The 13,103-nt window shown below is 46.4% G+C and overlaps 1 protein-coding gene across 15 annotated transcripts in view; it reads right to left on the reverse strand.

Moving 5' to 3' along the window:
- Positions 1-13,103, reverse strand: part of tcf7l2 (transcription factor 7 like 2) — an 89,487-nt gene that overhangs the window by 60,918 nt on the left and 15,466 nt on the right. The window contains exon 1 of one of the 15 annotated variants that reach the window (XM_053413430.1): positions 3,497-3,837. The exons of the other annotated variants lie outside the window; for them this stretch is intronic. Within the exon in view, the coding sequence (XP_053269405.1) occupies positions 3,497-3,550 (54 nt within the window). The 5' untranslated portion in view covers positions 3,551-3,837. Of the gene's footprint in view, positions 1-3,496; positions 3,838-13,103 lie in introns of those variants that run through there. 15 annotated transcript variants of the gene reach the window in all.

A 13,103-nucleotide genomic window follows, 5' to 3' on the forward strand; every position in this document is an offset into this window, starting at 1 on the left:
TATGCTTGTTTGTGTGTCCTGAGAGTGGAAAAAGGAAAGGTTGTAAAAACTCCAGAGTTGAGGTCTTGTGGTTTTTTTATGGACCCCCCACACTGGATATTAATTGCCTTGAAGGGGCGCGAGGAGGAGGAGGAGGAGGAGAGGGGGGCAGTGTTGTAACAGTAAAAGAGGAGGACGGGAGTGACAGTGCCGCTGTCATGTATGAGCTAGTAATTTAAGACGGTGTTCATTGGCACCAGAGGAACCAGTGCTGAAGACAAGTGGGGGTTGGGGGGGGGTAGTGAATGTAGTCCATGAGAAAGTCCTGCCATTGCATGTGCACACATGCTCACACATGCAAATATTCAGACACAGCTGCAGCTGGCAGAGGGGTCGAGAGGACATTCTGAGGAGGTGGGTAAGGAGCGTGAAGGTGACACCCCTGACTGTGGCAACGGGGTAGAGAGACTTTTGAAAGACTGCAGAGAGAGGGAGGGTGCCGGAGCGCATGCCCTGACAAGTGGCTCCTCTTCAGCCCTGCTATTGCAAATGTTCTCACACACTAATCTCTCCAGCAGGTTTTACAAGCATGCCAAGGAAAACGGAGCCCTGGCAAACTCTGGGCTTTCCGACTACCCCCTTCTTGGCCTCCTTCCTCTTTCTGGTTCTCGCGTTCCCTCCACCCTCCCGTCTGCCCTGCTAACGGACACACCGCCTGGGCTTGAGTAGGCCCATGGCCTCTGACCCTTCTCCGCTGCTCAAAGCCCCTCCCTCTTCCCCATTCTACGACCTGAAAACTCTCCTGCTATGAGGGGGCCCCCCGGGTAACTCAAGAGCCATTCCAATGTGACAAATTGCTCTGGAGTTCCAGGATAACTCTCTCTTCCCCTCCGTAACTCTTCCTGCCCCCCCTCCCACACACACAAACACTAACCAGCCCCCCTTGACAGACCCACCCTGGAAGAGCCACCCAGCGGTTGAGCTCCGGCACCCGGTTGTGTGCCAGACGGCTTCTCCTTCTTCTCCCCCCCCCTGCTCCGTTCTCTTCCCCAACCCTGCGCCCCTCCTCGCCTGGCCAGTCCCACAATGGGAGCTGAATGACTCAATTGTCTCTGATGAAGTGAAAGACAAGGGAGTCCTCTAAATCCTTACAGAGGGATGAACTCACTCTCACTGTCCTGATTTCCCTGTCAACTACTGCGTTCCCAAGCACATGGAGGGGGTTGTCGGTGGGGGCTGTTTGCAAGGGCTAAAACAATTATTAGTTTCATTATTGATTATTTTGTCAACTTTGATTTGTCTATAGAATCAGTAGGCCTACGCAAATAAAAAGAGCCCAACGTCCCGACGTGATGTTTTTATATTATGTGTGGTCCAAAACCCAAATATAAGACATTGCCAACATTCATGATTTAATACATTTGTTGATCGTTAATTATCCATTGATTAATTAATATCAAAGTTGTTTAATCACGGTTTTGCTATTATACTATTTCTGAGCATGGCACTTCCTTCTTGCATGCTGGACCACTCGCCCATACATGAGTGACTCCTGCTGCACCAGGGTTTGGCATGTTATGAGCCCGTGTTAACCCAAGTCCACACCCACTGTCATCGCAGTAAAAAAAAAAGAAGCTGGGGCCCGGGTCCAGGTGTCAAAGGAGAAGCAGGTTGAAGACAAATGGAAGGGCAATCCCGAGCACTCACACATCATCCTCACACGTCCACACACAAGCTTTCCACAACTGTTGTTACTAATTCAACAAGCAGCATCAGAAGCAATTTGACCTAAAACACTACTTCCTGGTACTGCTGCTAGACTCTGATCTTCCAAAATAAACCATTTTTTCCACATCCCATCAAACATTAACCAAACGTCAATACATGCTATTGACAAAAAAACTGGGAGAAGTCTTGCTCATAAATGTTTTAGTGTGAACGACGGACACGGAAAGTGCAGGATTGTTCTGCTCGTTTCTGGTCAACAACCAGCTCCTCCTTCCATCAATCCCCCATCTGATGTATTTATCACATGCGGCCTGGCGGCTGGAGCAGCAGCCACCACACAGCTTGTTCATTTTGTTTTGGATTAAGAGCAGAGGGCTTCGCACCAATCAAACAAACAGGGCTCCGTATGTGCCAATATGGCTCCCAAACACTGGTCCCCTTTCCAGCAAGGGACCAGGGACCACAGATGATGAGGACCACTGGGGCTCCATCAAGCATCCCAGCCATGTGAGGCAGTTCAAGCAAGGGGAGACAGACAGATAGCAGCTTGGGTTTAAAGTCAGCATATGGATGCTGGGTGCTGCTCTACAGAGTCCAGCAGATCTTTAGCCCATCTGTGGCCTCCTCATATCACCGATATGACATAGCTTTACTTGCACAGATAGCATATGTACATTCACAGTGATCCCCCTCCCCCCAAACATACTGTACATGTACTTACATATGCACACCTGAACAACAATGCTCACCCATATTTGTACATCCTGTGGTCGACAGATCCGGCAGCTCCTCTGGGAGTGCGCTCAGAGATGGGATTGACAGCTTGCAGATTAAACCAATCAGACTGCTACTATAAAGAGCTTTATTTAAGGCTGAAATGATCAAGGCTAGTAAGAGGAGCCCATTCAAAGCTCTGCGAGTAAACTGCACAGAGCTTAAGAGATTAGTTCATCCAGTTTGACTACAATTTTATCCCTTTAAAAAACGAGAGCCGAGCATATTGTCTCGATCTGTTGCGGATATTGACTGCAGTCTTTGTCCTTCCTCACAGGTGCAAGAGAAGAAGCCAACACGTGGTTGTACAAGCACGTAATTTGTTGAGGAGGGGACGGTAATTTTCTGTAATTGAGGGAGGGAGATGCTTAATGCAACACAGACCCTTTGAAATCCCCTTGGTTAAAAACAATACTAATAATAAAAGCCACCAGCCCACTCAGACATGTGATACGTTGTTGTGTCTGTTGGAAGAGTTCAGTGTAAACAAATGGATTTGGTTTGTTTACCGGCAAGTGAATGGAAGTAGCCAAAGAATTTCTCGACAAAACTGGGAGAAAGTTAGCAGACACAAGAGGGCCCATCATGGCTGCTTTGATTCTACTAATGCACATTTTATGAGTAAATATAAAAAAGAAAAAACACCCCACCTGCTCTGATAGCCAGGGGCATTTTGCAACCAGGAAAATAAAAGTGGAATGTGGGAAGGCCTGGGGTTTGTGTGCCCTGGGGCGGGAAGGGGTCCGCTGGGCCCATATTTACTCTAAAGCCAGAACACCTAGGGGGTTCCACTGGCCCTGACAGCACTGAGGCAGCCGACCTGATCCAAAACCTCCCCTCCGCACCTCCTACCCTTACCCCGTTTGCCAACAATCTCCACCTCCACCTCAAACTCCCCTTCTCACTCTTTCTTGCTGAAAAACTCACCCTGACAGTCTCATGTAAGCCTTTCTTCCACACAGAGCATGTGCACATGACCTCTTCATCCTCTCTACGAAACCCAGACTTTACTCACCCTTAAAAAGGAGGCTGAAGAAACAGGCTTATGAAATACTGATGTTGAAGACATCTCAGAAAGTGATTATTAAAAAGAGAGAGAATTGCTTGGCTTGGAAAAATATGTGGTTTGGTGTCTTATTTCCATGAACACTTGACTTTTATCTGGCCTGTTCTGGAAGTTAGTTCCGCTCATTTAAACACCAGTTCATGAGTGTGGCTTTGCTCTGACACTGTTTGCATAGCAGGTGTGGACAAATGTGCTGTTCAAACACCAGCTGATTGACCGGAAAGTTTTAAACGGTTGCGCAACACATAGCCGACACAAGTTTGTTGACAACAATCACAGAGCCAAAATTGCTCACTAGACCTAAGTTAAGCAAAAACACAGCTCACTACCTATAATTAAAGTGATTGGATGATGACAGACTCTGGCAGCGATTACACCTGAATGCGCATACACGGCAGCATTCTCAAAAGGAAGTGTGAGGGTGACATGATTGCAGTCCAAAACACACCAGCTTCTAAACAAGGCTCAGAAAGTAAACACCATTCAATTCTGACTTTTGCACCCCCTACCCCCGTACCCACTGTCCCTCTCCCTGTGTCATTAAGAGTATCTCTTGGCTGCTCTATAAATAGTGGCAGAGAGGGTGAAGGCCAGCAGGGGCTGGCTAGTCTTCCATCAGCCTCGCTAATGAACAGGCACTCTGGCACCTTTAGCATCAGGCTCTGCTGCAGAATGCCTCTGCTTTAAGGTGTTTCTCCTGCTTCACAGAGCTGCACTGACTGCTCTTCTCTGTGAATGATTATCCCTCTTTCCTTCTCTTCCTTTACTCAGTCAACAATACAATTTGGACTCATAGGCGGTTTCTTTGACTTCCATAATAAACAAAGTGGGTTAATTGTTATGCAGCTGGAAGCTAGGATTATTGCGACGGTAATATTTACAGCCTAATCAATGCATTTTAGATACTCACATTAAGACTACAATTAGAGTTAATTTAAGTGGGATTACAAGTCATTACTCCCTAGTGTGGTTATTTTTCATTCTTTGATTTTGTGCTCGAGCTGCAAAGGCTACAACTACAATTACCGCCTTGTGGATGTATGCCTAAGTTGTGTGAGTTCACACTGACCTTGACCTTAAACCACTGAAGTTCATCTGTCATTCAAAGTGAACATTTTAACATAATTTTAAGAAATCACCCTTTTTTGTCACAAGGTTTATGTTGCTAAAAATGCATGATTATATTATGGTGATGCTTTCCATGAATACTTTCAGTGACCTAGGTAACAGGATACATGTGCTGAGTCAAAGGCAACTGGATTTACTGGTTTTGTCACAAGGATGTTTTGTCACAAGCATGTTTTGCCACTTACCAGTTAAATGAAGGGTGAAACATCGTAAAGGTTAAAACAACAAATCAAGTTTTTGTCTACACACTCTACTTTCCTGTTCGTTTCCTTTGTGTTAATGTGTAGGCTACCACACATTCCCTCCATGTGTAATGAGTATGAAACATCATCTTGTGGTCTTAGATGACTAAACTCTTACTTTACAGTATCTATTATTTAGATAATGTATTTATTTATTATTTACTGTACTGTGTGCATTCTGATATTCTGTGCATTACTGACGGTATCAGTAGGTGAGCCACATCAAAGCGGAAGTATGCTGCTGGATTGACAGGGCAAAGATCAGGTCCTGGACTTCCCTGGCTAGAGACACGTACACACTGACCTACTTACAGGCTACATGGGGGTGAACAGGCACGTCTGCGGGCCTATGTGTGTCTGAGCCCCATATGCAAGGCCAGACCAGAGGCTGGGAGGAGAAGAGGTTGGGCAACTCAAACTCTCACAACACGCTTACCATTGCTTGCAGGGAGCAGGGTTAGGGTAGAGTTAAAAAGGTGAAAGGCAGATGAGCTTTGCTGAGGGAGAGAAGTCGGCTGATTGCAGCGCCCACGTTCTGCCGGTGAACGCTGTATTTGGTATTGTGCTGGAGGAGAGCTGAACGCTGCCCTTGATGTTGGGCGTCTGGTTTTGTTCTGCGAGAGTTCACTATGAATTAGTTAAACGGTAGACTGGATATAAGGAAGCTATGAAACATGCCTCAGAGGGAGAGAGTGTGTACACTCACAGGCTTCACAGAGACTTCCGATATACAGAAATCACTACGCGCTATCACACAATTCCACCTACGCATATTCATCAATCAGATAGCATTAAGTCGGAGGCATCACACACAAATACCAACAGGCAATTAATCTTCACAAAAGCATCACATGAAACCAACAAACACTCAGTCTGTTGGGTTTCTCTTTCGTACTTGCACATACACCTTGAAGCAGTTCGACCTCTATATTCATGAGGCCTTCTCCCTCAGCAAGCCTAAAGCCCAGAATTTTAAAGCTTTCAAAACAAATCTCAAATATTGTTTCAGGTGATAGATTTGTAACCCATCCAAGGGGGCTCATCTGTATTAGGTTGAATTTTCTTTTACCTAACCAATGATTGCTGTTACGAAACAGTCTTTGCTATGATATCAAGCAAGGAAGAGGGAAAGGAATAAATCTCACACGGGCAATTACATGCACACTCACACAGCAGGGTACTGCCGCTTTGCCACGGTAGCTTAATGAATAAATAAGTAATAAGGGCTTGGTTATTGGAGCTCATTAAAATTGGAGATGCTTCCATGACAATAAGACCTGAGGAAGGTCAGGGGAGGCATCTTTGTGGCTCGGGCCAGAGTGGGTGCCAACACCCCCAACGCTCCTGTCCCACCCTAATCTGACCACGTTACCCCAGCCGCCACCTCCCAATCAGCTCTGTCACTGATGCACCCTCCTCGGTACCCTCCCCACCTTCCCTGACACGAAGCACCATAAGCGGCTTTGTGCTTGTACGCATGCAACTGCAAGCACAGGCTTAAAAAAAAAAAAAGACACACACACCTCTCTCATGGTTAATTACCACTTATCTCAATCACACAGTGCTCCATCCATAAGAGACGCACACCCCACACACTCACCCCCGCAACACAAACAGCAGCACACATGCCAATTATTGATGAATCTTTAATACGCCGTTTTACAAAGTCTCCATCTCATTTCCTACCACTGAGCAGATGATTACTCTTCCAATAAGACAATAAATTTAAATAGAGCTTTGTGTGTCTGTTCTGCATGCACGTGACTGAGAAGGTTATCTCAGCACACTATCATTGCAAAATTTAAATAAAGTGACCTGGGCTATATGGCTAACTTTTTTTTTTTTTTGTTTGCTCCTCCTGCCTTGCATCCAGCTCTCCATAAAACCCCTGGACAAAAATCCCACACTGCAATAACATGTCAATAATGAGCTGAGGCCATCTATTGATCAGCTTAATTTTGCATCTATTAGCTAGGGAACGGCTTGCTCCGGGGGCGAAGGAAGCCAGGCGCTAACACGCACCGACAGGCTGGATGGAGATCATTACAACTGATGTTCACACACACGCTGTGATTGACATGGAGATAAGGCAGGAGAGAGCCCGGGCTCGCACGCCTCCCCGCACACTAAGCTAATGATACACCAAACGTGAAACGTGTGCTTGGTGTGTGTACTGCCGTGTGTGCCTGTGTGTGTGTGTGCGGTGCAAGAGTCTATCTAGAAACAGAGTTGGAGCAAGAAGAAAAAAGAGGAGAAGAAAAGCAGGCCACACGCCTTTGCTAATTGGCACAGTCAGACAGGGAAGCTCATAAAAGACGAAAAAGCATTTAGTGGAGCACCTCAGCTTTCTGCATCGCAGAAGTCTGTGTCATTTAAATACGGTTGACTATACCACGGAAAAACCTGGCTTTGACCTGGAATGACCAGTTTCATCTGATACTTGCTTAATTTCGAGAGTTTGCATAATAAACTCAGTTGAGACGCTCATTATGAGAATTGTTTGTTTTCCTGAGAACAAATGAATGCGTACTTTATGTTCCCCGTGTCAAGACAGCAAGCAAAGCAAGGAGAAGGTCGTTCTGCCTTTGTGAGCGTTTCCTCTCTTTTTCTCACTTAAAGAAGAAGTGATGTTGATAGGATGGATGGATTATTCAAACACAGAGAGAGAGCGTGCAGAAAACAATATGATGTGATGCCCTTTTCCTCCAGCTAACCTATCTAGCACCGCTGCGGCAACAGGGCCTGGCTTGGCATTGATGCAACCAGCTGCAATATAGGATGCTGCATGGTATCCACACGGAGGGGAAAGGGATGGAAAGGGCTGGGCACTGGAACTGCACCTTTTACCACACCGTCAAAAAAAAAATGACTGAATCTTTGTATACGCCATCTGTATATCTGAGTTTCTACGGGGAGGAGGTCTTGTTTTATGCCAGATAGGTTATATGGAGGTGAGGTCAAAGGCGCTCACACATACACACGTACACACACACACAAAAACACCCTTGGCTGCAAACTGTGTGTTTTTGTCAGCTGAGGGATGCAGCGCAGGGATCGAGGGAGCAGCGGGAGGAGGGAGGGAGGTGAGGGAAGAGGGGGGAGGAGAAAAAAAGCCCTCAGCCAAGCCATCAAGTTGAACATTGAACTTCACAGTAGTAGCTGCCTTTCTATGCCTTTCCTTTTGATGTTACCTCCAAAGCAAAGGATCAAAGGCTTGGAGTGTGGCGTGGGGAAGTCCCAAGCTCTTAGCCTGCCAGCCTGTGATATATGCAAAAGTCTACGCCAAAAGAGAGCGAGAGAGTGGGGCCGAGAGAGAGACAGGAAGAAGGAGAGAGCGTGCACGGGAGGGGGGGGGGGGGGGGAAGCTTGCATGGAATGTGGCTAAACAGTATGTTTTTGTCTAATGAATGACAAGGGGATGACGCAACCAGCCCCTTGGTTACAGGGTGACGTAGCGCAGGATGAAAATGCACACACGTGAGTTTAGGAGAACATGGGTTTGACACTGAGAGAGGGCTGGGCATGGAGACAGGGGATGGGACTGAATGGGGCGGAGGTGCGGGGGATACTGGCGGTGTTGTTCCCCCCCCCATCCTCAACCGGCAACATGGGACAGCCCTCACCCCCATCACGGACCGCTTTCGCCTCACACCAACCCCAGGCAACCCCCTCAAACATCAAGGGCGCGAGAGACTGTGTCGTCTTGACATGAATATACAGTGTGGCGTTAAAGCAAGGACAACAGTAAACACAGTGCACATGAAATCCTGGTTGTGTCTCACTGGAGCACACACACACACACACACACACACACACACACACACACACACACACACACACACACACACACACACACACACACACACACACACACACACACACACACACACACACACACACACACACACACACACACACACACACACACACAGTGGGCTCAGCTGGGCCAACGAGTGGAGCAGAGGTGTGCTAAAATTGACAAATCTCTGAGAATAACACACGCACACACACACACACACACACACACAGGCCCTTTCCCCAAGGCTGTAGGATTAAGAGGTCCAGCTGGCTGACAAGCAAGCCCTTCCTTCCCACGTATCCCTTCGACCCCCTCCTCCCCCAACACACACACACACACGTTTGTACTTATATCTTTGTGAGGACACTCATTGACATTATACATAGCCCCTTATCCTAACTTTAACCATTCAAACTAAACTAAATACCCTAAACTTTATTCTTACCCTAACCTTAAAACCAAGTCTTAACCCTCAAAGCCAAATGAAAAAGTGAGCCATCCAGTTCACCGAGCATGCCAGGAGAATGCACCTGAATTTGACAGGGATCGACCCTGAACCTGTCTCATCCCCTCCACCCTACGCATATTCACCCAAAATGTATCTGACCACAAAGGGTAGTCTCCGTCCAGATAAAATTTAACCATTGCTTGACTAGTTTGAACTTTGGTATGAGAGCATCCTTAGGAAGAGACAGCGTACCAGCAAAACATTGGCTGTCATCACGGTGGCACTGGTTGCATTCTTCAAGACAGACATTTCTTGAAAGTCGTTTCATTCAGAGAAGGATAAAGAGTTGGGAAAAATAAGTTGTTGATGAGGGTGCTGGAGGTAACACATAATGACCCCTGTTGATGAAGAAACTGGAGAAAGTGTTACCGAAAGAGTGAACTGGAGTAGACGGAACTATATAAGCCTGACCAAGCTCTTTGCCCCGCTCCCTCACTTCTCAACAGCTGCCAGGTCGCTTTACGAATGTCTAGAAAAGTATATGCGGAAGGGTGTTGCTTGAGTGTTATATCATTTTGGTGACAGGGAAGTATGTGCACTCGAATGTGCAAGAAAAGAAGCGTTCAGTATTCCAATATGGGAGAAAGCCAAAATCTCAGATTATGTCATTGGAATCGGCTTAACACATGTTTTGAGATTTTGAGATCCCAAAATGACATGTCTTTTCCTGTTCAGTACGATAATTTCTTGTTACACATTGGCTCATATCTCTGCGCTGAGTTAATATCTGCCAATAGTGTCACCATGGTCCATCAGTTCTATAAACTTCCCACTCTCTCGAAACCAAAGAGCCCGGATTTAAAAGCCTCATGTCATCAGAGGGTGAAATTCGAGGCTGCTCTGTTGATTTAGAGGAACCACAGAATGTAAATGAGCTTGAACCAAGAAAAAGTGCTATACTGTCAGAACCAGGAAAATAAAGAAGCCATATCACATGATCATCCCCAAGGGTTCTGTCATACTCACTTTCCCCAGCATGGCCTTTTCATTTGTGTTCACAAATATTTACTGGAAAGTGAGAAAAGGCATGTGAATTCCTAAATGTCCACTATACATTGTGCTAGAGGCCAGAGGAAGTTCTAATGTGGAGAGAAGACGGGGCCCGATTTCAGCGAAGTTTGGAAAAAGACAAAACAATAGTGGCAGCGGTGGGGTCTTATTTCGGTTATGATCAGGACTGGCGGATACTAAAGCCAGGCTTCAGGCAGACTGGTCCCGATGGATAACTAATGAGAACAGAGAAAAATCTATCCGGCAATTGACCATGATACCATCGACAGAAGATAAATAGCTACAACAGATTGTGTTGGGTGGGTTGTACAAGGAGGAAGAAATAAGAACAAATATAAAGACAGACAGGTCAATGGTGTAAGGAAGGAATAAGAAGCGAGTGAGAAGTGGAGAAAGGACCGAGCAAGAGATAGACGGGAGGAAAATAAATTCACAATGATGACACGTAAGTGCAAAGGGCGATTAAGGATTTACTTTCAAAAGGACTCCTATTGATCTTTTTTGATAGACCTGCAATAAATCAAACTGGATTGACTCGCATGAGAACCAAGCCTAATCCTTTAGTCAGATCCAGAAGAACTCCAACCAAACCAGCTGTTAATTTAGGCTTTACAAGATAAAGCGGGAGAAATCCAACCTGATGTACCCTAGGGCAGCGGCTTACATCATCTCTGTAAAGCAATCAACTTATTGCCAGTTTGGAGAGGTAATCAGAGCACATACTGAGAGAGGAGAGGCAGCGCGGGGAGGGATTTCTGGGTGGAGAGAGGGAGGTGGAAACAAGGCTGAAGAGGTTAAAGAGAGAGCAGATGAATACGAATGTAAGAAACAACAGAAAATGAAACTTAAGAACATTTCAAAAGTGGACTGATTCAAAAAAAGAATAAAAATGTATTTCTTTCCTACATGCTGGGTGGATACAGGGGCCTTCTGACTGAAACAATGGAACGTAACGGTGAAACAAAAAAACATGTTTACACACACTACATTCCCAATTATCTCTGGGGGGCAAAGATGAAACAGTGAGGAGCTAGCTCGTTGCAAACAGTAGCTCTCTGGACTGACAGCAGGGAGTGGAAGGCAGGCTTCATCCCCGGCCCTCTTCCTCCTCCTCCACATACCCTGTAATTTCCCTGGAGGCCGGCCCAGGCCTCGTCCCCAGCCCCAGTGGCCGGTGCCACCTCAGCCGGGTCATGCCAGCCGTGCTGTGGCTGCAACATAGCACAACCATAGTGATTAAAATGGTTATTTTTGTTTTGGGGGGGACAAGAAGGATTTCTTTTCCAAGCTCCGGACGGAAGTATTATAAGACACCATCCTGCCGACACTGATGTATTTTTCAGTTGCATACTCTGGATTTGTGTACGTGTTTCTACTGTATGTCATCAGAGCTCTGCAGAGATTTTGGTTTCTCTTCTTGATCAGGAGTGTGGGACCACAACAGAGGATGCGGAAGATAAAGCCTGAAAAATTACACAACCACCCCCACCGACACAAAAACTCATTAGCTCGCCGTCTCCCCTGTCTTTAAGACCTTGTTTACAACGCCAAACAACCAGATCAGGACTGAAATCCAATCACAGAGCTTTGCAGGGCTCCTCACAACGGCCTCGCAGGAGAGCTGAAGAGAAGCAGGCCTTGTAGTCTCTGGACACTGTCCAAGAGAAACCAAACCTCAGGAGTCCAAACAAAACCACACATAAAATCGGAGTTAAAACAGCAGCCCTCCATTCAGCCCGTCGTGACCCCACCGGCTCAAACACACGCGTACTCTCATTGGCCACAGCATCTCCCATCCTCTCCTGGTTACACTGTGTGCACACAGGGATCACTCACACTTCAGCTGGGCTCCTCTCATATCACCAAATTGACTGAGGCTTGGCGACTTGGGCTTTGACACGGGTTCGTTGGTGTGAGATACACACACACACACACAGTACACATCCATGTAAAGGAGACTTCCACTTAAGCTCAACTCACATCAGCCTGTGCTATCTTTAGTAGCTGGGGTAAACTGTTAAAACCGCACAACAACTCTCCCCCGTCCCAGCCAGCATCCCCCTGACTTCAAATAAGACGGCCTGGCTCTTTAGTGGAGGCTGCCCACTGGCACCTCCCTCCACGGCCGCAAGGTCACATGTTTAATTACACAGAATGTAGTAATCTCACTAGACAGATGGCAAGCAGGACGCTTCTCAATTACTTTAAGCCCAATTGAATCATTATTGATGTTATTTGCTAAATTATGCCACAGAGAAAAAAAACACCACAGAAGCTGGATTTGTGCTACAAGTGTGTGTGTGTTAGTGGGTTGGATGATGGAGGTTACAGGGTGGGGGCACTGTTAGGACAGAGGCAGATGTGCCGCTTGCCAAGCAACTGTGACAGAGATCAAAAAGGCGTGAAGAATACAAGCGCATGACTGTGTTAGCTTTTGGAAAAAATGGGAAGTTTAATACCACAGTGATCAATGCCAGAAAAAACAGACCCTTATTTTTCTCAAAACCAAAACTGGTACAGAACATTGGCCTATGTGGAAACAGTCGGCTCCCGGCAGCCCAGTTGAGGAAACCGCATGACAAGGCCAATTTAAAACGTGAAGAAAGTGTCTGTCTCCTAAAAGTGAGCCAGGGAAGGAAAAAAAATAAAAGTTTGGTTTGCGGAGTTATTTCTCTTTTTAGGACAACCAGTTTGGGAGCATCCCATGAGCTTGACTTCTCTCCTGAAAAAACCTGAACGGCAAGTGTGAGCAGTCTCGTCTCTGTTGTTACCTCACTCATCATTTCTCAGCACCCCCCCTGCCAATGGCTTCTGTGAACAATTAGAGGTTGACTTTCCCAGAGTCTCAAGACCACAGCGTCTCAATCT

This window comes from Pleuronectes platessa, chromosome 21, assembly GCF_947347685.1.
Source record: "Pleuronectes platessa chromosome 21, fPlePla1.1, whole genome shotgun sequence".
Lineage (NCBI taxonomy): Eukaryota > Metazoa > Chordata > Actinopteri > Pleuronectiformes > Pleuronectidae > Pleuronectes > Pleuronectes platessa.